The sequence below is a fragment of the Talaromyces rugulosus genome, chromosome I (genome assembly GCF_013368755.1).
Source record: "Talaromyces rugulosus chromosome I, complete sequence".
Taxonomy (NCBI): domain Eukaryota; kingdom Fungi; phylum Ascomycota; class Eurotiomycetes; order Eurotiales; family Trichocomaceae; genus Talaromyces; species Talaromyces rugulosus.
Window position 1 is genome coordinate 5,377,257 of NC_049561.1, and position 25,800 is coordinate 5,403,056.

The 25,800-nt window shown below is 48.9% G+C and overlaps 9 protein-coding genes across 9 annotated transcripts; 6 read left to right on the forward strand and 3 right to left on the reverse strand.

Moving 5' to 3' along the window:
- Positions 1-826: 826 nt before the first annotated feature.
- Positions 827-2,401, forward strand: TRUGW13939_01843 (uncharacterized protein; the record flags this gene model as incomplete). Its single annotated transcript, XM_035485040.1, has 3 exons — positions 827-1,128; positions 1,218-1,608; positions 1,661-2,401. The coding sequence occupies 3 exons, from the start codon at positions 827-829 to the stop codon at positions 2,399-2,401; spliced, it is 1,434 nt and encodes a 477-aa protein (XP_035340933.1).
- Positions 2,402-3,624: 1,223 nt separating this feature from the next.
- Positions 3,625-8,272, reverse strand: TRUGW13939_01844 (uncharacterized protein; the record flags this gene model as incomplete). The annotated part of the gene is made up of 5 exons (XM_035485041.1): positions 3,625-3,730; positions 3,789-4,165; positions 4,227-4,310; positions 4,374-7,667; positions 7,739-8,272. The coding sequence occupies 5 exons, from the start codon at positions 8,270-8,272 to the stop codon at positions 3,625-3,627; spliced, it is 4,395 nt and encodes a 1,464-aa protein (XP_035340934.1).
- A 1,450-nt stretch (positions 8,273-9,722) lies between these two features.
- On the reverse strand, positions 9,723-10,907 carry TRUGW13939_01845 (uncharacterized protein; the record flags this gene model as incomplete). The annotated part of the gene is made up of 3 exons (XM_035485042.1): positions 9,723-10,554; positions 10,627-10,776; positions 10,879-10,907. The coding sequence occupies 3 exons, from the start codon at positions 10,905-10,907 to the stop codon at positions 9,723-9,725; spliced, it is 1,011 nt and encodes a 336-aa protein (XP_035340935.1).
- Positions 10,908-11,411: 504 nt separating this feature from the next.
- On the forward strand, positions 11,412-12,451 carry TRUGW13939_01846 (uncharacterized protein; the record flags this gene model as incomplete). The annotated part of the gene is made up of 2 exons (XM_035485043.1): positions 11,412-11,781; positions 11,838-12,451. The coding sequence occupies 2 exons, from the start codon at positions 11,412-11,414 to the stop codon at positions 12,449-12,451; spliced, it is 984 nt and encodes a 327-aa protein (XP_035340936.1).
- A 642-nt stretch (positions 12,452-13,093) lies between these two features.
- TRUGW13939_01847 (uncharacterized protein) lies at positions 13,094-14,897 on the forward strand (the record flags this gene model as incomplete). The annotated part of the gene is made up of 5 exons (XM_035485044.1): positions 13,094-13,148; positions 13,215-13,967; positions 14,028-14,525; positions 14,580-14,683; positions 14,748-14,897. The coding sequence occupies 5 exons, from the start codon at positions 13,094-13,096 to the stop codon at positions 14,895-14,897; spliced, it is 1,560 nt and encodes a 519-aa protein (XP_035340937.1).
- Positions 14,898-15,218: 321 nt separating this feature from the next.
- TRUGW13939_01848 (uncharacterized protein) lies at positions 15,219-18,038 on the forward strand (the record flags this gene model as incomplete). Its single annotated transcript, XM_035485045.1, has 1 exon — positions 15,219-18,038. One exon carries the CDS (start codon positions 15,219-15,221, stop codon positions 18,036-18,038), a length of 2,820 nt encoding a protein of 939 aa, XP_035340938.1.
- A 1,151-nt stretch (positions 18,039-19,189) lies between these two features.
- On the forward strand, positions 19,190-21,485 carry TRUGW13939_01849 (uncharacterized protein; the record flags this gene model as incomplete). Its single annotated transcript, XM_035485046.1, has 4 exons — positions 19,190-19,692; positions 19,742-19,821; positions 19,946-20,040; positions 20,622-21,485. 4 exons carry the CDS (start codon positions 19,190-19,192, stop codon positions 21,483-21,485), a joined length of 1,542 nt encoding a protein of 513 aa, XP_035340939.1.
- A 74-nt stretch (positions 21,486-21,559) lies between these two features.
- Positions 21,560-23,853, reverse strand: TRUGW13939_01850 (uncharacterized protein; the record flags this gene model as incomplete). Its single annotated transcript, XM_035485047.1, has 5 exons — positions 21,560-22,068; positions 22,123-22,394; positions 22,449-23,036; positions 23,098-23,740; positions 23,802-23,853. 5 exons carry the CDS (start codon positions 23,851-23,853, stop codon positions 21,560-21,562), a joined length of 2,064 nt encoding a protein of 687 aa, XP_035340940.1.
- Positions 23,854-23,952: 99 nt separating this feature from the next.
- TRUGW13939_01851 (uncharacterized protein) lies at positions 23,953-25,670 on the forward strand (the record flags this gene model as incomplete). Its single annotated transcript, XM_035485048.1, has 6 exons — positions 23,953-24,020; positions 24,078-24,109; positions 24,178-24,246; positions 24,365-24,443; positions 24,630-25,310; positions 25,394-25,670. The coding sequence occupies 6 exons, from the start codon at positions 23,953-23,955 to the stop codon at positions 25,668-25,670; spliced, it is 1,206 nt and encodes a 401-aa protein (XP_035340941.1).
- Between the last annotated feature and the right edge of the window lie 130 nt (positions 25,671-25,800).

Consider the following 25,800-nt stretch of genomic DNA (forward strand, 5'->3'; position numbering starts at 1 on the left):
CAATGTCTGACAATTGTCAATAAATGTGTCCGTGGCCACGTGCAATTCATATCGGGGGTCACGTGGTCAACTTTTCCCCAGCACCATCGATGTACATACTAGTAGATAGATAGCCATGAAATTGCAACGATTGCGCTACATAGCCGAGTCAATGGTCTGAGGTGGGTTGATATTAATACCATATTATTAATAATAATAACAAATTATTTATTTCCAAGTACGTAGTTGCGCAACCACAGGAGGCTAGCGGCAGCCCCGCAACCTACCTTAACTGCGGGCTGACCAGGCAGCCTTGATGCCTAACCAAACCAACCAGTCCAGGCCCTTCGCCCTGTATCGACCTCAACCTCGCTTTCAGTCTCAAGCACAGTGCTACCGTTATTTGCATCTATCTCTGCTGTGCTGTAGTGGCCTACTCGTCTCGCGCTCCCATCAAACCCGAGTCGGTTCTTCTTGTTGATTCTAGGTCGGTCGCTCGGACAGACAGGATACAACAGAACAGAAACAGAACAACCACATTTCCAGCCACCAGTTCCAGCGCATCAGAACCCACTCGCCTCATCTGACCTTGGTCTGTCTTGGCTGACGAGGAAATCATACGCGCTCTCTTACTACTGCCCGTTGCCAATTGTGGCTGAGCATTCAACAAGCCCCATCCAAACAGTCCCCCCACCCTGGGGAAAGTTCGTCACATGCTGTCACGACCCTGCCATTCTTCTTGATCGGATTATATGGCCAGCTATACTGCTTCATTTCGTTTGAAGGAAATACTACATCGCACCGTTCTGCTTGGCCGCATCAAAGAGACCAAACAACACTTTGCAACATGACTTCGCCTGTCGAGGCTGCCTCCTCCGCCGCCGTCGCCGCCGCCGCACCCACTTCTCCAGACGCCAGCACCCCCTCCATCAGCCTTCCAGGCAACGAAATCGAATCCACACGCTCCGGCGAGAGCTCCCAAAGTTCCAAGTCTGATAGACGAATATCGTTTTTGGGCGGGGATGCTCCCAGGAGAAAATCTGCACAGTCCAGTGGTTCGGACAGCCAGGCGCCTGAAAGTCTTGTTGGAAATGGGGGAAGACAAACACCAACCCTAGGCAGGAGAATGCCTTCTCCGCCGCCCCCTAGGTGAGTACTTTGGATTTAATTTTAATTTTATTCTTTTTTTTTTTGTTACCTCTTCTACTAACGAATCCCATTGCTAACAGGCGGCTCAGCTCCTACCACCGTGGTGTATCATTTGACACCTTTGACAATCGAGACGCCTCCGATTTCTCCTTCACGCTGAACTACAAGCACAAGAATTACCAGGCTACGCGACGGGGCCGTACCTTTCTCTGCGGCACTGATCAAAATGACTATTCCGAGTTCGCTCTCGAGTGGCTTATTGACGAGCTGGTGGACGACGGCGACGAGGTGATTTGTTTGCGGGTGGTGGAAAAGGACTCGAAAATCGCCAGTGATGCCAGCGTCGACGAGGGCAGATACCGTCAAGAGGCGGAGAATATTTTGAAACAAGTGATGGAAAAGAATCATCATGATGAAAAGGCCATCAGTCTCGTGTTGGAGCTTGCTGTCGGCAAGGTCCAGGAGATTATCCAGCGAATGGTAGGACCAACCAATTGTCACCCGTTGTACACTAATAACTAATGCCATGTAGATTCAAATCTACGAACCGGCGATTCTGATTGTCGGCACCCGCGGCCGCAACCTCAGCGGAATGCAGGGCCTCTTACCAGGCTCTGTTTCCAAGTACTGTCTCCAACAGTCACCCATCCCCGTCGTGGTCGTGCGGCCGTCGACCAAGCGCGAGAAGAAGAAACAAAAACGCCTCGCCGACCCGAATCGTCGCAGCTACGGAAACATCCTCCAGCTCAGCGAGCAACGAGGCAGCGGGTTATTCAGCAGCCCACAGGTCAAGCGCGACACCAATGTCTCCAAACAACCGGACGAAGAAGCCGCCGCCGTCGCCGAAGCCGTTGGGCTTCCTCGCCGCTTCCGACATGCTCACACAGGCAGCGACTCCAAATTGTCCAGCGCGGGGTCAGTCGACGACGACAATATCCGCACCGAAACGCCACAGCCCTCACCACAAGAAGAAGACGACGACGAAGAAGAAGAGGAAGACGAAGAGGATATCACTGTCAACACCCGCGTGCTGAAAAGCCCGGGCGTATCCAATTTCGACACTCCGCCAGATAGCGAAGATAGTGACAGCGATGGCGAGGGAGGAGGCGGTGCAATTCTAGAAAATAATTCAACGGATTCAACAACCAACCTATCATCATCATCACCAAAAGCAACAGCAGCAGCAGCAGCAACTTCTATTACCACCGACACAGACGATACCGATACCGAAACGGTCGTTCCGAATAAACTTCAGCTTGCGGATGCTTCATGACACCTGTCTGTCTTTTTTTATCTGTCGTCATATTGATACAACCCATTAATTCTATCTTCTCCTCTCTCCCCTTGTCTCCTCTCTTTTTTTTTTTTTTTCATTATTCTATCCCATCGAAAAACATGGATTGAATAACATGGTATATTTTACAATTGGATTATGGGTACAACACATAGCGTTTGATTCGAAAATGGACTCTTTTCCACAATTTTTTTGTTGTTGTTATTGTCATTATTCTCTAGTTTTACATATATATTCTTGAAGGCGTGAGGATATTGAAAATGCCAGCCAGACAAAACTCTTGTCATCAACGAGACGCTACAGCAATGAAATATTGAAAGATGCATGTAGATGTCATTTGAAATTACATGTACTTGACTTTCTACAAATATAAAAAAAAACCCTGACGATACAATACAACACGAAAAATCATGAGTTTCTGAAAATGAATATATTGATTGAACCACTTTAAATATCATCAACAACAGCAGCAAAACGAAACACGAGAAGAAAGCAGACAGAAAAAAAAGGAGAACACTCATCAGTTCTTCTCCGGGTATTGACAAGACAACACAACAACAAAAAAACAAAAAGCAGTAACAGTAGCATGCAAACTAGTTTGCAAGAAACGGAAAGAAGAAAAATAAAAGCAACAAGAAGAGTTATTTTACACATTGGGTGCGAGCCCCAAAAAAAAAAAGTTCCCCGAGTTTTCTTTCTTCCATCACCACCACCAACCATCATCATGCCCCCTTTCTTTCATCGCTTTTGTCCTCGTCTCTTTCACATGTTTTTTTCCAAAGGAAAAAATAGAATCAGCAAGGCGAGGGAGGGGTATGAAAAAAGTAAATAAGAAAAGTGTCTTATTAGAAAAAATCCGAGAGGGAAAAAAAGAAGATCATAGACAAAGTCAAGAAGAGGCTTCATATGTGAAAAAGACACACCCCTGCTCTTTGTGTGTGATTCGAAAGAAGAATAATGATGGTGACGAAGAGAGAAATAAAAAAGAGGTTGATGTATTAAAATATCCCAAAAAAGAAGAAGAGAAAAAAAGCAGGCAAGATGTATATTAGAAGAAAAAAAGTAGTGTGACACCCAAACTTTTGTCTTTCCGAAACCGAGTAATGTATGTATGCATGAAATGCGATGCTAGAAAGATGACTTTATCTTGGGTATGGATTTTGTTTTGCTTCTTTTTTTTCATTCTTTTTTTTTTTTCGCATCTAAGCCGCTTCTTCGCTCTTCACTGGTTGAGATTTCTTCAACTCGGGGGAATTGGGATTCGACGGGGGGGATGTTGCCATGTTATCTTCGAGACTGGCCAAGGCACTGAAAAAGTAGACGCGTTAGTTTTTTTTTCAAGTAGAGTATAACAATGTCATCTTACCTGAATGCATTCATAGACTCCTTTTCTTCTTTCTTTCCGGCTGGCGGAGTGCCGGTACGGCTGCTTGCTCCGCTGTCCTCACCACCGCGAACCAGGTTGCCACCAGGGCCCAGGTTCTTACGGCCACTGTTGCTACGAGAACCAAACATGCTGGATGGTCCAAACGACATGGGCTGGTTGGCAGTTCGGGCCGTCTTCAAACGGCGGAGATCGTCGGTGCCAACCTTGCTGGAAGCGAAATCAGGCGGAGGAGCTTGGTTGCGGTAGTCGTTTGAGAAGTTGCGGGCATCACCACGACCCATAGGCATACGGCCGCCGCCTCGGTTGCTCTGTTGGCGAATACGTTCCATTTCAGCTGCCTGCTGGGCGCGAGCAGCCTATATCAAAAGTCAGATTATGATTTAAGCTAGTTGGAGTAAGTCTTTGGGAGTAACATACCTCTTCACGGATTTCTTGAAGGGTCTTGGGGCCTTTGTCACCGCCCTTCGATACCCAGTTTGCGCGACGCAAGTCAACAACATCCTATAAATTCCGTTAGTCATTACACCTTGATATGAATTGTAAAGTAAATTGTCCAGCACTCACCAAAAGCATGAATCTGAGACGGCTGGGCAAGTCGGGCGTGTCCATCATCATTGTGATGCGGCCAAAGTAAGCGTCCATCATAGCATGTCCCTTCTCAGAAGCATCGAGACTGGCACCAATGGTGCGCAGAAGACTCGTCAAACTCTCCACCTCAGCTTCGTCGGGAATGCCCTCGTAATCAACGAGTTTCTTGACACATTCGTGCATAATGCGCTCTGTCAACATGCCCAGCTTGTAGAGTTCACCAATGAACTTGACCAAACCAAGACCACGACGCTTGGCCGCAGCTGCGGTGTAGTATTCGTCCGACATCATAGCAATTTCTTCGGTTGTACCCTCGGGCTTATCAGGCAGGTTGACCTTCCAGCCACGTTCAAATTCCTCTTGACAGCGGTTGAGGAGGTACTTGCGGAACAGGTTGCCGCCAGCAACGACATTACCGTTCCTATCCCGGATGCTCTCGTCCTTGATGTCGGGGCTCATGCTTTCGAGCATGCGCTTGGCGAATTTGGCATACATTGGAGCCCAGTGGGCTTCGTCAGTGGCCTTTTCGAACGTGAGTTGAATGACCTGGCGCAGGGTGCGGCCGTCGGTCTCGTCCTTAGACTGAGAGACAATCACAAGGATCTGCTCCGAGATACGATCAAAGTTCTCCGGGGTCATCTTGTTCAAGTTGGATTTCACCTTCCGTTGGACGACGTCAGGGGCCATGTAAGTGGTGCCCTCACCACCTGGCGTGGGGCCAGTAGTTTGTTGACCAATGCTGCGAGGCTTCCACCCGGTAGTTGATAGAGCAAGAGGCTTGACAGAGCCACCCGCAGTAAGAGGCATTGACTTGTTGGTCTCCTCTTCCCTCTTGCCGGAATGCTTGTCACCTTTTCTGGACGAGCGAGTGCCAGCCCTGGAGTTTGTCCGAGGAGATTGTGGCATATTGTGCAGAGCAGCAGACGAGCCTGGGCGGCTGCCGAGTGACCCTGGTCCGATAGATCCAGTACGGCCAAATGGCACGAACGATCCACCTCCCATAGAAGGGGTACGGCCAGGGTTGGGGAAGCCACCCTTTGATGTACCACCGACTGGGAAATTGAAGCTGCCAATTGGGGGAATGCCTTGTCGGGAAGTGCTTCTGCTAGTCATTCCGGGGGTACGAGCGGACTGTGGCCGGGATGAATCACCACTGTCGCCAACAGTCTCGCGCACGCGCTGGTCCCAATCCAAAGTAGGCTTCTCCTTGAAGACATTTTGGAATTGAAGCAAGAACTCTTTGTTATACTTGAACTTGCGGTCCGAAGGCGCATTGTCGTTGAGAGCAGGGCTGGGAGAAACAATTGTGGAAGGATAAGTCACGGTTGACAAGCTTTCCAAAAACTTGGCGCTGCTAAGAGACTTCAGAGCAGCACTTGGCTGAGGAGGCTCGACAGCCTTGGTGGTTTCGAGCTTGAGCGGGCCAGGCTTTGCTTTCGTCACGCTGGCCGGCTTCGATGGAGGTCCCATAGAAGCATCCGATGCAGGTGTAGCAGCACCACTATCGTCGGGAGTTGCGGTTTCGCCGGCCTTGCGCAGCGAGGCGAAACCTTCGACATTCTTCTTCGAGCTGTCGTCAGCACCTCCAGCTTCCAGTTTCTTGGCACGGGCTTCCTCGATAGCCTCAGCCTCGCGCTCGGCTTGCTTCATGTTGCGCTCATAAGCGTCGTCCTCTTCCTTCTTCTTCCGGGCTTCCTCAGCCTTTTTCTCCTCCTTCGCCTTGTAGTATGCGGCTTCTGCCGCAAGCTCCTTGGCTTCGATTTCAGCAAGCTCGCGCTCAATGGCATCAAAGTCAATCTCTTCCTCTGCGGCGGGGGCAGGTTTTTCATCGGCCTTCTTTGCCTCGACAGGTGGCTGGGCCTTGGCCTCAGTCACTGGTTCGGCAACCGGCTCCTTGGGCTTGTCTTCGGTCTTCTCCTCAAGAGAGAGACCTTCAACGGCCTTCCTAGCATCCTCTTCCTTGCGACGCTGCTCGGCTTCCTCCTGTTCGATCTTCAGACGAACTGCATCGCGGAGCTCCTTCTTCTTCTCCTCGTCCGTCTTCACCGACTTGCTATCTGTGCGGGAGTGGTCAGGGCCACTGGCGGTACGAGGTGGTGGTGTGGGAGCCGAGTTCTTGACGGGCGATGGAGTAGCGCGAGCTGGCGAGGCCGGTTGCTGCTTGTCGAACGACTTGACGGCACCGCTGTTCGGGTCTTTGATGATGATAGCACTCTTCTTCGGGGTGGGAATCACGAAAGTGCTCTTCTGAGGAGCGGGGCTGTTCGATGACCTGCTAGCAGTGTGAGCATGTCCAGAAGCGGGGGCACCTGTGGGAGCAGGTCCTTGACCAAGGCTAGAGCCCGGTCGGTCATTAGAGACCTGCGACGGGTTCCTCGACAAGGGAGTAGACTGTGCAGGAGGCTGAACACCACCGGCTTGGTACTGGTTTCCCATGTAGGGTGCCTGGGGGGCATAAGGAACGCCGGGTCGAGGTTGCGGGGAGGGCGGCATGTACATATTCTGTTGCATGCCATATGCCGCTCCATAGTAGTAGTTCGGGTCGTAGCCGCCGTGGGGATAATTCTGGGTTTTCAACAATGTTAGATATTGCTCAAATTCTCCTGTTTCTGGGGCTAGATTGGGAAAATTTTGGGGGTGTAGGGCGATTGGAGGAGTGGGAGGTAGAGGATGTTTCAAATGTAAGGGTGCGGAAGAGTCTCGCTGTCCACGGGTTCCTTGAAAACTCTTCGTTTTCGGAGACTCTCCAAGATTGGGTCGTGGTTTGGGGTTCCTGAACGATCTAGGTAGAGTGTGATTGCGGTTGTTCCTCACATTTTGGGGTCCCATATGTTGGTTGTACGAGCCATAGGGTTGGCCTGGTACTTGGTTGTGTGCCATAGGTGGTTGGTTCATCTGTGGCGTCACAGGGTGGGCGTTCTGAACTGCAGGGCTGCGCGCAGCTTGGTGTGGCGAGTTCGGGTAAGGACCAAGGGGTCGTCCTTGGTTGGGGCCGTGGAATTGAGGCGCCATGTTGCCGCCACCGCGAGGAGCATTCTGTGTCGACCGAAAGGGAGGAGTCGGAGAAAAGGCCATCTGGTTCTGGTATCCGGACTGCGAGTAGGCGCGGCCGCGTCCGCCTTGGTGTGGATAGCCGCCACGGCCGGGGCCAGCTGGCGCGCCAGGAATGTGGCCGGCCATGTCGCTATGCGCGGATTGAGAAGATTCACGGCGGAGGTGGGTGGCCTGGGGTCCAGGGCCCATCGGTGGCTGGTTTGGTCGTACCTGGCGCTGAGAATAATGATTGATTAGCTGTGGTCCTGCCGTAGAGAGCAGGCAAAAAACGAGTTGTCCAAACTTACATTATCACCAGAGTCACCAAAGCTGCCAAAGTTCGGCGCGTTTCCTTGAATCTGGTAGGTGGATGGTGGACGACCGCCGCTCGAGGCAGGCTGGGGAATCGGCGCAGGGGAAGTCGAGGGCGAAGTCGCGCGAGGATTGGCAGGTTGCGCAACGCCTAGGCCAGCTTGAGGCTGGCCGCCGGGGGGGATGGAGAGCGAGGCCATGGCAGGAGAAGCCTGCTGGTCTTGCGAACCGAACTGGATGCTGTTGCGATTGGAACCGGCAGCAGGGCCGCCGTTGGGGAGATAGCCAGTGGTTCCAGCAGAGCTGATGGTTACCGACTGTTTTCTGGTGTGGTGGTTATCGCCTTGGGACGAAGGAGCGCCATTCACGATGGTCACTCCGGCTGGCTGGTTGCTCTGCATCGATACTTTGTTGTTTACTGGAGTAGATGTAGAGGGCGATTTCCCATGGTGCGCCGAGGCAGGTTCAGGGTCGGTCGACTGGGTGGTGGTGGCAGCGTCGTGGCGTTGCGCTGGAGAGATGGAGGTCATTAGTCGCGTCTTCGATATGAAAGCGAAATGCAAAATATATGAAGAAGGAGAGGAAGAAGAAGGTCGAGTTGCACGAGATGTTCGGCTGCTTCTTAAAAAAGACAAAAAAAAGTCGGGCTGGGCAGTGAATTGCTTCCGGGCAGAAGCGACCACGAGCAGGAAAAAAAATAATAATAAAATCGAGAACGAATCAGGAGAGATATTCTTGACAGAGACAATAGCAGCGGCGAGAAATAAATATCTCTTTCTGGGCCCGACACACAAAAGGAGGGGAGAGAGCGAAAAAGACTCACCAAAGGAGTGGCTGTGGATTTCCAGGCCGCACAACACACAAGCAGGCAGACAAGGGGCGGCGATACTGGGGGGAGTGCAGTATCGGCGGTATTCTCCTCTTCTGGACACAAAAAATAGACACAGAAAGAGGTCCTCTACAAGCCAAAGATGGGTTGAGGAGAGGATATGAGGGATGATTTATTAAAAAAACCCAGTCGTGGTGGTGAGAAAAGAGAGAGAAAAATTCGGGGCGGCATGACGGGCGACGGATCAACTGGGTTTAGCCCGGGCGAAGGCGGCGACAACAACAGCATACAATACCTTCCTCTTCTTCTTTTTCTTCTTTTGATCCCTGCTGTTTGCGCCTATTATTGCTGATTCGTTACTTTGTTTTATTTTACCTTGTTTCTTTTACTTTGTGTTTTTTTTATTTTGTTTGCTGGTAAAACAGAGCCGCGCCTGACAGACTTGCATTACTGCCTATCGCCTATCGATACCATACGTCTGACTGCATCACTGCTGATCAACCAGTTAACTAGTCAGTTAACTGTCCCAAAAGATTCACCCTCGCCATGCAAAAGTGGCAACCGAATCACATCAGTTGACGTAACGCGGTCTCGGAATACGTATTGGACCAGCAACGCAGCCGGGGTTTAGCCTTGTCTCTGGTTATCAGTTACTATTATTCTGTCAGATATTTATATTAAATATTATTATAATCCCATTGCTCAGCTGAAGCGGATCTTACCAAGGGCTGACATTTATTATTGCTGCGCCTTGCCAAGTGCTGTAACTGTGATATTATTTGTATTATTGATATTTTTTCCTGCCCTGTCGGAGATTAGCGATATCCCCATTTGCGCCCAGTCCGTATTCGGTGCGACACCAGACAGCATTAAGCAATTACTAAGAATGAGTAATTACTAGTTAAGACCTTTTAATTATTATTATTTCCTCTTTCTTCACCCTCGCGATCGGCCCATTTTTCCGCGTCTAGCCGGAGTCTTTCTGTGCTGATTGGCTCGAGGCGTGAGGCAAACATGTGATATCATTCTCTTATTGCCTGACTATACTTATTGCGGAAACAAAGACAAGACAAAGCAAATGAAGCAAATCCATTTCAATCTAGAGAACAAAATAGCTAGTTTTAAGGGAGAAAAAGAAGGAGGGGAAAGGTCTATCTCGTAAAGCCAGATGCCCGGCTGATCTCGTCCACTGCTCGCGCCGCAAAGTCGGCGCCAGAGGATTCTGAAGACACTGTCCGTTTGGTCGTAGAAGAAGACTGTCCTCCAAACCACCGGCCGGTCCAGCTATCTTCTTGCGTCGAGGTGCGCGATCCAGGGATACCGTTGAGATCGTCCGAGTCGATCTGGTCAAACGAGTGCTCGCTCGTGTTCTTACGTAGACCGCTGTGCGCTCCGTAGGCCAGGTCCTCGTCCGAGCCCAGTTTGTGTTCCTCCTTCTGGAGCGCCGACACAAGCACCTCGAGGCGCTCTCGCTGCGACGAGTAGAATTTGGCCTTGTCGGATCGCGACAGACTGGCAACCTTGTCCGAGTGCAGGATCCCGCTTGCAGAGAGCTCCTCGGCCTGCACTTCGCGGCTTTGGCCCGTCGATGTCGCCGTCGTCATGGCCGACGTGACCAGAGAAAACCAGTCGCCTCCGGAGCCTTGTCCATTGTTTACAATCGTCGTCGGTAGGTTAAAGCGAGAGAGCAGCGACTGGGCGTATCCGGCAGCACCGGTGGCATGCGGAGGCGCAGCGGTCGCAGTTTGCTGAGGTGGCAGCCCCAGCACCTTTTCCCGGATCAGATCAACCAGCCGGTAAAAGTACTGAAGCCCGAGAGCCTTTGCACGCTCGTGACCCTGGCCAATCAACTCCTCAATCTGACGCTCATGCTGTTCGAAGAAAGGGTCGACGTATTCTTGAAAGAGGATTCGGGCGCCCTGGGTTTGTGGGAGAACAAGGTACGAAAGTACCGCCAGACGGATCCAGCTGTAAAATGGAAACCTATCACATAGACATAACTACGTTAGCAAAAAAAAAAAAACGGGTGAGGAGTGAGGCAAGGGACTTTTGTACCATCCAATGATAAACACGGTCCATGACTCAGCCAGTAAGATGCCGGACAACACAACCCAGTACATCAACCATGGTGTCAGCTGGGCGGGATTTCCGGACCGGATGGCTTTGAAGGAGGCAAAGGCAGGGAACAGAATCGTGATAATGGATCTGGTGGGCACCCGGTCAGCGTGTTTGTAGCAGCAGTAGAAGTCGTAGACGCGGTGATATCTGTCCCCCACACTCTGACTTGTAGTTGAGACAAAGACTCACGAGAGAAGGTCTGCAAATATCCCAAACATTTTGGCCAGCTCACTAAGAAAAGGAAGAAAAAGAACAAGTGGAATCGGTCGCAGGATAGGCGTGTGGCGGGGTGTGCGAGAAAGGATGTCAAGAGGACGTCGTGGTGTGAGAGCAGCAGAGCTGAGGCGGAGAAGCGATAAGCCTTTATCGCAGGGTGGGGACCTTCACGCGACCATAATGACTCGCTCTTCTAGAAGGTAGCAGCTACAACAAAAGGCCGATCTGTTGAAGAAGAAGAAATCGCCTTCTTTGATCCAACAGAAAATATGCGTCACTTTGTATATTTGTCACGTCAAAGGATGCACCAGTATAAAAAGAGATGAAAATGGCAAAAAAAAAAAAAAAAAAAAAACCCCATGGAAATGGAGATTTCCATCACTATTAAACGCTCCAGCGTCAAAATCAACCATTATAAACCGCCAGATAGGCGCTTTGGTTGAATTACGATGGCCAGCAACACAGCTATTTCACACAGCTACTTCACACAGCTACTTCCACACAAAATGAATAACGAAATCGTCCCTGAAGAGATCAACATGGTGATCGGCCAGATGATGGAGATCCTTGAAGGCGTGGACCGCCTTGCGGACGTTACCAGTGAGCATATCGAACGGATAAAGCTTCTAGGCGATGGGCCAATAATCATTAACAAGTTCCAGACCTCGTTAGAAGAGTTTGACCATTGGTCAAGCAGGGCCGGGAACGGGATCAAGGATGTAGGATTGGTTGCAGGATATTTTGTTGTTAGATATCGCTATGCATGGATTTTGGAGTGCCTACAGGACTTTATAAACACCGAGCAAGTTGGGCAACTCAAAAATTCGTTGAATAGCCTTACCCTTCTGTCACATTCCTTCAAAGTCAGGAGCAAGAGTGAGCTTCCCCCTTCTTCCTAACACATGTTTAATTCTCTAGCTAATAATATATAGGCAGTTTTCCGTACGGCGGTACAGATACCCCTCAGCATGAGCTTGATAGGATTCTTTCCGAAACCTACTCACTCAGGGCACCTTTCGTAGCACTCGAATTTGCTATCTCTGATACACCCAGCCTTCTCCAGCAAAGCTCCACTCATGTGCTGACAGGAATCGACAATGTGACCAAGGTTATCACCATGCTTAACTTCATTCCACAGTCCGCCCAGAACACATCCGACGAAGACGACTGGGGTCTCTGCGAGTCCGAAATCCAGGAAATGGAACACCACGAACTCTGCATGCATGCATACAACTGGTACCACGAGCGGGGTATCTGGCTGACCGAAGACTTCCATATGACCGTACACAGTTGGGAAGGCACGCGCTATCACGAATTCCCGGAGTCGTTCGACTTCCACTTTACTGATTGGATCGCTCCGGACACGATTGAGGATATTATGCGTACTGTACCGTCCCCCTTTGGTGCCAATGGTGAAACAGTGTCTATTACATTGGCCTTTCCGCTGCGTCAACTGGTTGCTCTCTTGCAACAAAAGCGGATGCAGGTTGAGTACGACAGGGTTGCGCTGTGTGTAGCGAAGAAGCAAGGCCGCCGCCGTAGCTAGTCATAAATAGGATCGATAATTCCATAAATACCCGGTATACATCCGAACATATAATCACATTCCACTGTAATGACATAGATCTGTAGCCCTGATTTAGTGATCTCAATTCCGGGCTGGTGGCCTGAAAACAACCATGTTACATTATATCAGTCCAACTAAAAAAGCCACACACGCCTCGATTGTGTAGTAAACATTTTGAAGAAAATTATTTTATTTATTCCTGAAATTGTAAGAGGAAAGAATTACCGCAAGTTCACAATAATGTTACCTAACGTGGTCAGATCAATGTAATGGGCTAAGGAATTGTCTAAAAATTATACTTTTATTTCCAGCTGAACGCCCCATTATTACGACCTGCACTACTTATCAAGGCTATGCTTATTTATTATTAACCTCGTTCTAAAGTAAGCGTTGCATGGCGCACGGTCAGCAAGTCAGCACTAGTCATTGCCCGAAATGATTTCCGAAGTAGGAAATTTTGAGAGCATTATTAGCATATATTGTGTGGTATGTCCATAAACTTTAGTTTACTTGTTGTAACGTATTGGGAACACTACATAATCAGATTTCCATGTTCTCTCTTCTTTAATTCTTCCTTCTTTTTTTTCTTTTCTTTTTTTTAACTCGGAAATGAAAAGCACCATGTCCCCTTCCACCGCCTTTTTAGGCCTCCTATGTGCAGTCGGTGCTTTGGCAGGTGAACACAAACAATAAAAAAGATCGCTCATTAAGCAGAGAATACTAACCCGCCACGGCCAATTAGTTGAGCTGCGTATCATGCCTGTCGGAGATTCTATCACACACGGATATCAAGGAGGCTCCGTAAACGCCGATGGAAATGGGTACAGACTACAGCTATGGAACGACATTGCGAATGATAACGACGTAACAAAATACCACATCGTTGGGAGCCAAGTTTCCGGGGCCCTTCCAGATCCATACAACGAAGGGTACAACGGCGCACTTATTTCTGAGATTGCGACGAATATTAACAGCTCGCTTTCGGGCATGCGCCCCAATGTTGTTCTTATTCATGCTGGCACGAATGATATGAACAGGCCTATGGATCCGGATACCGCGCCAGACCGACTCGGCGACCTTATCGATGAGGTGGTGGCCGTGTGTCCAGATGCAGCGGTCCTGGTGGCAGAGATTATCGTCATCGCGGACTCGACTTCAAATTCACGTCGGGAAACATATAACGCTGCTATTCCAGATATTGTGTCGGCGCGGGCCAATGCTGGGAAACAAGTGATGCTAGTCGACATGAGCAACCTGCTTACACCGGACGATCTGATAGATGGTCTTCATCCCCTCGATCAGGGCTATATCAAAATGGGCGACGCGTGGTTTTCAGCAATCAAAACTGCGTCTCAGAACGGTTGGATAAAAACTCCTGTGCCTTTGTCAGGCTCCTCGTCTGGCAAAGGTTGCTCGTCGGCTCCAACATTTTACCCGCGCAACCAGATTGCGAGTGGCACTGGCTCTTCGAATGTTGTTTTTGCTGATATAGACGGTAAGAATATGCCCTCGATTTTTTCCGCATTCAGCGCAGTCTAATTAGGTACATGTTTAGGTGACGGGAAGGACGATTATCTCATCCTTGGCGATGGAGGATCAGTGTCAGCCTATATAAACGGGGGCTCGGATGTTGGTGGGAATCAAATATGGTATCCACAAAACCAAATCGCCAGTGGAGTTGCGCCAGATGCCTCCAAGGTACGATTTGGAGATATAACAGGTGACGGCCGAGCCGATTATCTCGTCGTCAACGACGATGGATCTGTGGATTGCTGGAAAAACGCTGGCTCAAACGATAGTCAGTATCCAGGACGAGTTACGTGGATTCCACAGGACCAAATAGCTGGATCTGGAATGGGGAATGATGGTGCTGGTGTCGTCTTTGCCGATCTTGACGGTGACGGTCGTGACGACTATTTGTGGGTGTCCGATACAGGGGCACTGACTGTATATCTGAACGGAGCTGGTGACAAGCCCGATTGGAAATCTCAAGGAGTTGTGGCGTCAGGAGTAGGCGCTTCCAGGTCCGAAGTTGTCTTTGCCGATATGAATGGTGAGAAATCAACACAATCTTCGCTCTGATACATAGAACTGACATGTTAACTAGGCGATGGTCGAGCTGATTACCTTTGGGTTGGTGCTGATAGTGGTTCAGTAAAGGTCTGGTTGAATACAGCAAATGACAGTGGAGAGATCGTATGGGTTGAATGGGTAGGGCCCTATCCCATAGCCTGAAAACATTGAATCAATTGATACTAACAGTATATCTAAATAGGGCGAAGTTGCTTCCGGCGTCGGTATTGGGGGCTCGGATATTCGGTTTGGAGATATCACTGGTAGCAACAGAGACGATTATCTGGCGATAGAGAATTCCAATGGAGCGATAAACTTGTGGGAGAACCTCTGTCCAGTCGCTTCAGAGTGATATCACTACAACATATAAATATGATAGTCACCAAAATGAAAACATGTAAATATTTCAACCGCTTCTCAATTAATGTAATTTATAGGTACTGTTAGTTAAAACGGCCGGTGCGGGGTTCCTGCTTATGGCGGGTTCAATGTTTTGGCGTCCACGTCAATCCTTCAAATTTTCGCCTCATCACTGTCTGAAGTATGGAAATGAACTCTACTTCAGCTCCAAAGCTCCTCCAGATAAGCAGAATATGACATCCTATCGCTTTCCGCGCATTAATTCGTCGTCTGATAACCACGCCAACCTGCCCACACACAACCAAGGGACGCGATGGGCAGCTCGAACATTTGGACATACAGTGACTACACGATAGCATGGATATGCGCGCTGCCAGTAGAGATGGCCGTCGCCTGCGCAATGCTAGACGAGCGCCATGAATCACTTCCTCTGCAACCAGAGTCGCACCATCAGAATAATTACGTCCTTGGGCGCATAGGAGCTCACAATGTCGTTGTGGCATGTCTGCCCTCGGGCATCACGGGCACGATATCAGCGGCAAGAGTGGTACACCAGATGCTCGCGACCTTTAAAAGACTCAAATTCGGGCTGATGGTCGGCATCGGAGGCGGAGCACCTAGTGTAGAAAACGATATTCGGCTGGGCGATGTCGTGGTGGGCAAGCCTACGGGGTTTTTTGGGGGTGTCGTTCAGTATGATTTTGGCAAGACGGTGCAAAACGGACGCTTTGTGCGTACTGGGATGCTGAACAAACCGCCAGAGGCGCTGTTGACGGCTATGAGTATTCTGCAGGCTAGGCATATGATGGAAAGCCATGGTATATCTTCGACTATATTGCAGATGGTTGGCAAATATCCGGCTATGAAGCCTCAGTTTACCTATCCCGGTGTCGAATACGATAGGCTGTATGAAGCAGAGTATGAGCACCCAGAGAATGAGCTCACCTGCTCAAATTGTGAGCCAAGCAGTGTGAAAAATAGAGAGCCTCGCCAACAGCCCTTGCCGGTCATCCACTACGGTCTGATTGCGTCCGGAGACCAGGTGATGAAGCATGGAGCGACTAGGGAACAGCTACGCAGGGAACTTGATGTTCTTTGCTTTGAGATGGAAGCCGCTGGATTGATCGACAGCCTGCCTTTTGTGGTTATCAGGGGAATTAGTGATTATGCAGATTCGCATAAGAATAATCAGTGGCAGGGGTATGCTGCCGCAACGGCCGGTGCGTATGCTAAGGAGTTGATGTCTGTTATCCCAGCGGCAGAAAGCCACGATCCTCGCCCAGCTGTCGACATGCACGAAACGACCAAGGCTCTCTATGCGAATGTTCAGGAATGGTTGTCGCCCGCAGATGTGCAAGATGACTTGTATCGTCACGAGAATGAGTGCATGAGTGGCAGTTGTGACTGGGCTTTGACCACAAACGAGGTTCAATCTTTTCTTGCGACAAAAACAGAGACCGAAATCCTCAGAATTGGCGGGGCCCCCGGGAATGGAAAATCAACTCTCACTGCTTTTATTATACGCCATTTAATTGAAACCACCAACGCTGACGTGCTATACTTTTTCTGCAAGGGCACGGACGAGAACAAGAACCGCCCGCTTCAAGCACTCCGAAGTTTACTTTCTCAGCTACTCTCCAAGACTAACGGATCCGATCTTTATTCATGGGTTGACAAGCTGCGTTTGCAAAGCGGACAAAAGACTGCCCAGTCTTTTGCAACCCTCAGCCATGCCTTCCAATTTGCACTAGGGAAGGACTTGCAAAAGCCGCTTCTATACATCGTTGTAGATGCACTCGACGAATGCCAGGATGGCTCTCTTCTTGCGGCATCACTGATCACGGCGTCAAAGCTATCAAAAGGAGTTGTAAAGCTCATACTTACAAGCCGCGAAGATCCAGATCTACTGGACATTTTCAGCCAATATGAAGAAAACCCGCCATTGCTCAAGGAATTGATCGTCGTCCCGGCATATGTACGCCGACCTGTCAAGGCGTACGTTCAGGAGAGGGTGTATCGATGTAAACACATCAGCGGCGGCCCCCTTGGCCGCATTGTTCTCCAAAAGGTCGCAGCTGCGGCAGATGGCTCATGGCTCTATGCGCGATTGATTATGGATGAAATCCAGCGACTTCCGAGTGCAGCATCGGTGCAGCGACAACTAGAAAACATACCCAACGGTCTCGTGCAGCTGCATTCACGAATATTTGCGACAATGGAAAAGTCGTTTTCCCCTCTTGAACTCCGGCTCTCGCAGCAGGCGTTTCTGTGGGTTGACATGCTGGATTTTGTGCAGGTTGGAAGAATGCACTTGGACAGGGAAGTGCTGGATATTGTTTTTCAAGCCGAGAATGGCGGCGAGCCGGTTTTCGACTCGATTGATTTAGCCAGGCGGCTGTGCTCTCCCTTGGTAACCTTTAAACAGATCAAGAAAGAATCTCGACATAAAGTGGTATTCGTCCATCAGACTGCTGCGCAATTTGTGCACCAGTGCGCGAGCAGAAGAACAGAGACCGGGACAATAATTAGGGTACCACAGATTCTAAAGCCGCAGGTACTTAAAGAGCTATATCGTGCCAACACGAGTGTTTGGTATTTTGAGTCTTGCGTCAAATCAACAACCCTTTTGGAAGACCTGCACGCTAATCCTACTATTGAGGGGCTCGGGAAGAAGCCCGGCGCGTATTTCGAGATGGCCTATGGTTTATGGGGTGCATTCTTTCTTGAAAGTTTGCCCACAGACCTCGACGAAGACGATCTTGAGCAGGTGTCTATGCTTTGCACCCGGCTGGCGCAATTTTTGCAGTCGGGAAGATGTCTGAAGTGGATTGAGCTGGCCATCATTATCAACTACGACGGCGGCTTCGTTACCCTTTTTGACAATGCCATCAAGGCGCTCAATGCTTCGAAACGAATGCTTAGCAGCAGTAATTCTAATGAAACCTATCCAATTCTGCTCGAGTATTCTAAAACTACAAGCCAGTTTTTCGCAGACTATGCATATGTGATTTCTGTCACTGGGCCTAGTGATCACGAGAAGGGTATGGTCATGCCAGACGGATTTGAGAGTCGTCCCTTGGCGGCAGATTTGCTTTCTTTGGGTCGTAAATGGAACTATTTACATGTTATTTAGTAACGATACATGTAGCTCTACCTATACAACAAATTTGCGGATGTCTTTGAGGTAACTGCAAAAACGTTCCACGCACATCAAAATCTTGATACATCAATTGATATTATTGAACTTTGCAGCCATTCTGCAACCATAAATTTATATGGAAACCCAATAAAAATCGAATTTTATTTTTGGAATTTATGAACCCACAAACCAGAAACGCGTGGGCCACCCTTGTATATGTTGAATACATGTAATATGGCCTGACGAAGGCTTTTTAGTTTGCAGCTAACATGCTGATAGTATAGATATATCAACACCCCCCTGAAATACATCATTGATATCTATAATCACGGTTCTCACTAGTAATTGATAATATCCCTTTCTACAGTGTTCTTTAATATCAGAAGAGAATTCGAATGTCTTTTTATTAATATTCCTTTCGACGTACGCTAATTAATAAATATAAAGTGACGTGTTTTTCCTTTCCCTCTTCCAAGTTTGTTGTGTCGTGTCAGCTCGTTTTTCACATCAATGGTGTAGTTTGTAGGCACGGTTACGGACCATACATAATATATATCGTTCCATAATAACAGGCCATATTGGTAACATCAATTTATAACCCCAGATTTCTCTATTAGGCCAGGTGCTGGTGGTTAACGCGGAGTGTGATTGTTTTAGTTCAGAAAGGAATGAATGAGCGGCCTAATATGACATAGCTCTTTTTGGAAATATATAAGCACCTGTCACAAAATACGACCAAATAGTGTAAAGAACTGTTATCTTTCCCTTCTAATATAACTAATAACTTCCTTTTAGCTGGCCGTGAAACTCATTCTGAAAACCGACCATAGCAAATCCATGTTGTATAACATGTGGAAGAGACTTTTTGGCTCTATGTACTTCATCTAAAGCACTAGATGAGCGCGAGGAATGGAAGAATCTCAAGGAGGGTAGTGAATATGACCATTCGTATTTGGTCAAAGCAGAGGATATTGAAACCATGTATTTCCACAAGCGGCCTTGGTTATGGACATCCTTTTATCGAGCGAGTAAGCAGATTGTCTCTTAGAACATGGTGAATAAAAGAAACACATGCTAACCCCTAGATAAAAACAGTCATTCATAGGCCATGTGTCGATTATATCAGCATATCAGGGATTAATCAGATGGCTTTTTACCATTACGGTAGAGAGAACTTCCGTCTTTTTCCCCGTGATCCTCAAAAGGCTCGCATCGGCTACTTATTAAACCCCGAGGCTTCCTTCTGTACTAATTTCCAGACAGTCGATATACTGAACACCGAAAATAATAAGACAGCTCCATATGGACAGCTAGGCTATCCTGTCCACGCCCACTGCTGGATACTAGTGGGTCGCGTTATTGGATTTGGATTGGTTGAAGCCAATCTCAAGATATTTTTGAAGGCCATTGAACAATTTTGGACTAAAAACCCCGGGCTTTGGGAAAGGGCACCTTGGAAAAATTGCGGGTATGAAGCCGATTCAGATCCAAACCCATCTCCGCATTTCTCGGGATACACAAGTGGACCCGAAACTAAAGGGGACGATCCATACACCTTGCCAGTGTGGGAAAACCCAACAATTGTGCCTAGAGTTCAAGAAATCATTGAACAGGCTACTCAGAATCAAAAGTTACTGGAAGAGCTGTTGTAAGATGGATTTAATCTTTGAATATGACGATCTCAAAAAGACCAACAGTCCGGTGGATTGGCAACTTATTGGACTTGCGACTGAGGAGCTCATGGAAGATCCTGACTGGGAGCTCAGCATTGGGCTTGGTACTCGTCGTTGGATTTTTCACTATCTCGGACAAGTCAAAACGATTTTCCTGGATTTACTTGAACGGGTCAAAACAGAGCCAAAATTACTGGACGAACCTTTTCCCGGGAGATATCATCTAAGGAAACGGCTTCTTTGAAATGAATGGTTGGGATTATGATATTGTCATGTTTCAAGAAAATCAAAGCCAACTACCTGACAATGCTGCGGCTGATCCGGTATTTAAATGCATTGGAAGGCCTTCCATTTTTCCAAAATTGCGGATATATAAATTGAAAAGAAATGTTGCGTATGCCCTCTCTTACTGACGAATGGTTGTGGTTATAATTTGTAAAGACTGTCTGTGCTTGAAATATAATACTTAAATGTGATTTCCGCAGCCTCCCTTGAAGAAGAAAATAGTGGTTGTTATGTCGACTTTTTCAAGGTCGCATTCAGGTCACTCAACCTGGTTCAGACTTTCAGTGGCAGATATGTACTAAGACGAAAGCGGCTTAGCCCACGGTGGCAATATAACCTGGCTGTATCCTCCGACTCGAGTACTATACACATATCACTGCAGCTATTGTTCCACTACATCTATTGCCATCATAAATTTATTCCAAGGGACATTTAACGCGCCGTCTGATGATTCAACAATAAACAATCACGATTAAAAACAATGTGCATTGCTCTAATCTCCACAGCACACCCCTCGTATCCATTAATCATAATCGATAACAGAGATGTAACTTTTTCCCTTTTCCTTCTTTCTTTCTTCTTTTTATTTTATTTTAAAGGACAAACTAACATTGAACAGGAATTCCTCCACCGCCCAACAGCAGCAGCAGGATGGTGGCAAGAGCCGAACAGCCACGTCCTCGGCTCTCGCGATCTCGCTCGCCCGGAACAGGGCACCTGGATGGGCGTGACGCGACAAGGGCGCATCGCCGTGCTAACCAACTACCGTGAGACCGGTGTGCCCATTGGCACCGTCAGTCGCGGCGCCATCGTCAACAACTTTTTGACAGAGCAGCCCGACAGTAGTGATACTAGCAAGCGAGATACGCGGCAGTTTGTGGCTGATATGATTGAGAGCCAGGTCGCCAAAAGGGCTGGCGGGTTCAGTCTCGTGTGTGGAAAACTGAATGAGCCGTTGGCCATTATTTCGAATCGTATGGCAGATGACGTTGATCGGGTGACGTGGATAGCAAAGGAAAAAGGGGAAACTGTTGGCCTCAGCAACACCGCTTTTGCCGATAGGACATGGCCGAAGATTATCAACGGCGAGAAGCTGATGAAGCGCACCATCGACGCGCATGCTGCAGAACCAGGAGAAGGGGAAGATGACTTGATCCGTCGCTTGTTTGACGTGCTTAGCACGGACACGCTGCCCCGACTAGGATGCGAGCCGGTCAAGGAGGAATACCAGGCACTGCTCAAGCAGTCGATTTTCATCCCGCTGCTCGGAGACCGCGCCAAGTTTGAGGCGGAGATGGCGCATCTCCAACAGTTGGGGTTGGCCGGGTATACGTCGGGATTGTATGGCACGCAGAAACAGACTGTGCTGCTGGTTGATCCGCAGGGAAGAGTCAAATATGTCGAGCGGACGCTGTATGATCAACAGGTCCAGCCTATTCCGCTGGGGATGGGAGACAGGGTGTTTGAGTTTAATATAGAATGATATGTTTTCATAACCGACTCTATATGACCTTTCCACCTTTTCAGTCTAACGACTTGAACACTTTTCATTATATATTAGACCTTCCTCCTGACCAACCCTCGGAAAAAATCAAAACTATTACTATCGCTCTGCAGCTGCCAGACCCTGCCCGTCGGCCGGTCTTCCCAGCCAAGCTCCTCTGCCAGCAACAAGCCGTAATCCCTCGTAATCCCCTTGATCCGCGCGCGCACGCCCCCTTCTTCTTCCAGGGTAACTATCTGGTACATATGCAGCCAGTCGTCGTAGTACATCTCTTCAAAGGTCTTGTCGAACCCGGAGCGTAGGAAGCGGGCGTATAGTTCTTCAAAGACGGTTATAATCCGGGCGAGAAGTTTTTCGAGTGTAATGGGGTTTGCTCTTCGGGTCGAGGGGGATGCGAATTTCTCGACGAGTGCATTCAGGGAAGTGGTTGGCTGTGCGTTGGTCGCGTTGAGGCCGATGCCGACTACGGAAATGTATTCCTCGGCCGAATAATGCGAGTTGACCAGGATGCCGCAGATTTTGGTATATTGTTTTTTGTCTGGGTTTGCGGGGTCCAGAGCATCTGGAAAAGATTAGCAATAAGTACTATTGAGGGGGTTTACAATCCGAGACATACAAATATCATTCGGCCACTTCATCTTGACTGGCAAGTCCTCGTAGCCCTTGTCGTAGCGCTTGATGCCCTGGACGACAGCCATGGCTGCGAGGTACTGGATAAACACCACCGGAGCCGTCTGCATTTTTTCCATTGGATGGCGTACGACTGTCGAGAAAATCAGAGCCCCAGCTGGCGAGACCCAGACGTTGGATCCGCGGCCTCTACCAGCCACCTGAACAGTCGCTACTGCGGTGAAGCCAGTCGGTAAGTGGCGGAGGAGCTTAGTGTTTCTATTTCTATTAGCAATCGCATCGAGGTAGATCGGTGTGCAAGGCTGGGCATACTTTTCAAGAATAGTGTTCGTACTTGTCACCACCTCGCCGTACAGGAGATGTCTCCCAAAATCAACCACGGCTTCCTTGGACTGCGACTGATAGTGCCGTAAATTGGCATAAAAAGCGTGATGGTTGAAATACGGCGTGAGCTTCGAGGATGGCACCTCGTCGCTGTGGATCAGAAGACGTTTGACGACCGTGTTATAATCGATGATTCTGTCCTCTGCGGCATCAGCCTTTGTTTCTTTATTTTCTTCGTCTGGTAGAGCTTCTTCGAGACTTCTCATCCCGAACTTGTCCAACTTTTCAATCTGAAAGGTGTCGTTGACATCTTTCAACAGCTCTTTGCTCTCTTCCCGTGTGATCAGCTCGTCCAATGACGACGCAATGGCCCGAGTATATTCAGGCTCGACAGAAGAGAGATGTAAGCAAGAAAGGGACGGTACCGTAGACGTTTCCCGATTGACCTGCAGGCCGAGCTTGGACAGACACGCTTTGAGAAAGTCTGTCCGCGATTTGTCGTCGGCTGCAAGCCGGTCAATCAGTTTTCCATACTCTGGTCCTCCTGCAGACCTATCAAGATTGCTTGCAGCGAACCTGATTTTGTTAGTTAAATATCCACAATATGCAAGTAGAAAAAAAAAAAAAAAATACAGACTCTGGATGTGGCCCTGTCAGGACAGCGGCACCCTCGCCGACTTTGCAATATACCACCGCAGCAGCAGCGCCTTGCCCAGGATCAACATTGAGCTCCTCAGTGTAATTTGCCAACACTTCCACTCCCTGATCAGCATACGACTCGGCATCAACAAAGACACCGCCACCGTTGTAATAGCTCCGAAAAAGATCCGGCACCGTTCCAACATCCGGCAGCGCGGACTTGGACGGTCTCAACTCTGGCGCACGCGCACCGTCTTCACTATGATAAACAAACCCTTCAAAGGCACATCCACGACACGTGCCCGGAAAAAAGGCCAGCTCTCGCTCTCCAATAACCTGCATCTTCTTATCACCGACTTCAAATTCGCAGCGCTTGCTACCGTAGTATCCGCCCGCACAAAAGCCCAGGTACGCGCCGCCGCGGCGCACAAACTGGGAAATGCGGGCGTTGCCCTGGCCATTGAGCAGCTGGCAGTATCCGAGATCAGCGCCGCCGGGCATGACGAGCATGGCGCAGGTCGAGATCCAGGGCTCTTTGAGGATCATCTCGGCTGTCACAGGGATGACGGCATAGCTTGGAGCGAGCAGGCGCCGGAGTGAGTACAGACAGTGCCGGACCGACTCGAGCGTGCTTCCATGGCCTGGAGATATCAGTTTTATTATTTTTATTTTTATTTTTTGGTTGTAAAAAGTGAGGCGCACCAGTGTAGACGAGCACGTTGAGCTTCTTTGGATCCAGCCGGTTGACGGCCATGATTATTTTGTGTCTTTTGTTCTCGGCGGGCGAACGATCCGCCACTTGATTCTTTCTTTCTGTTGCAAGGTCTCGTGCACTCAGTTCAAGAGTACGAAAATGTCCAACAATACCGGAAAAACAGCGCCGGCCAGTGCGAACGAGCAAGATGATGAGCCCGATGACTGGTAAGAGTTTGTTGAAGAATTGAAATCCCGCTCTGACGCTCGGCATGGCATCGGCAGGGATAAGCGCATTTTCAGCACGGGATGCTCAGGTGCGCCAGCCAAAAAACAAGCATGCTATACAGATTGTATGTCAAAACTGACTGAGATAATTATACAGTCGAGCAGCTGCGGATGAATGACTGTTACTATGAAAAGCGAGACTGGCGGGTGTGCAAGAAAGAGGTGCGTTGAAACATGCCGGACTGGATATACAATAACGTCAATTGATACTGTTTCAATTGATATTCGACATCCTTGTCTATTTCCTTTTATATCAAACTGATAATATATTCTAACAACCACAGATGGAGGCATTTCGAGAGTGCTGGAAGCGCCAGGGCAACGACCAGAGGACGGCGACGAGAGATGCCTGATCATCGGTCTGTACATGTACTATTATTGCTGGATATTTGCATACACTATCTCAACTCATTACAAGCATATACATATAAGTTCTCTAACATTATTAATTTAATATAATATTAAATCATGAAAGCTTGCTGCTGCTTCCACTGATCGAGACACGTGATTGGCGGTCCCGACGTCCTCCGTTTCTTCATATCGCGCAAGCTCTCTTTTTCTCCGTCAACACCAACAAACAACCTTTGTCAACATGTCGTCCTCTCTCGCGCTCCGCCGGTCCTTTGCGGCCCTGGAGCTGCTGGGCACGAAGAGCTCGCGACAGACAACTTCTGCGTTTCGCTGGCAGCGTGCTTATCCGGGTGTGCTCGCGTCTCGCTCGCAAACCACCTCATCCTCGTCGACTGGGACAAAGCCTGCTACAACAACATCTACAACATCCACAGCCAAACCAACCACACCCTCTTCCCCCTCCTCCTCCTCCTCCTCCTCCTCCTCCTCTTCAACAAACCGCGCCGATGCCATAAAAAAACCTTCCCCTCGCCACCCAACCACCTCAAACCTCGCCCAAACCGGCCTATCCGACTCCCCCCTCGACCTCTCCCCAGACACCACCACCAACACACAAGAAAAAGTCGACTGGTCACGCAGTTTCCATGGAATCAGCGATAAACCTTTCCCCAAGGAAGCCGCAGACGTACTGCTCGCAGCCACCATTGACGACGACGTCGAAATCAAACCGGACGGAATCGTGTACCTGCCCGAAATCAAATACCGACGGATTCTAAACAGAGCGTTTGGGCCGGGAGGCTGGGGACTTGTGCCGCGTAGTGAGAGTATTGTGACGCCCAAGACGGTGACGAGGGAGTATGCTTTGATATGTAACGGGCGGTGCGTTTTTTCCAACAACTTTTTCTCTTTCCCCTTCTGGCAAAAAAAAAAAAAAAGGTGTTTTTGTGCTAATTCATGAATAGCCTCGTCTCAATCGCCCGTGGCGAACAGGACTACTTCAACCCAGACGGCATCCCCACGGCCACCGAGGGCTGCAAATCCAACGCCCTGGTGCGCTGCTGCAAGGATCTAGGCATTGCGAGCGAGCTGTGGGATCCGCGCTGGATCCGACGATTCAAAGCGGCGCGCGCAAAGGAGGTGTTTGTCGAGCATGTAGTCAACAAAAAGAGGACCAAGATTTGGATTCGCAAGGATGAGGAAGTAGCGTATCCGTGGAAGGCGACGAGTTTTAGTAAATAAAGAGGGGGATTTTTGTCATGCATATAAGATAATATACCCTAAAGGTTGTATTTTTAGATTAAATAATTCATCTTTTTTTTCGCTTTGACGTTGAAACTAAAACCAACATTATAACATCCAACCTCTATGC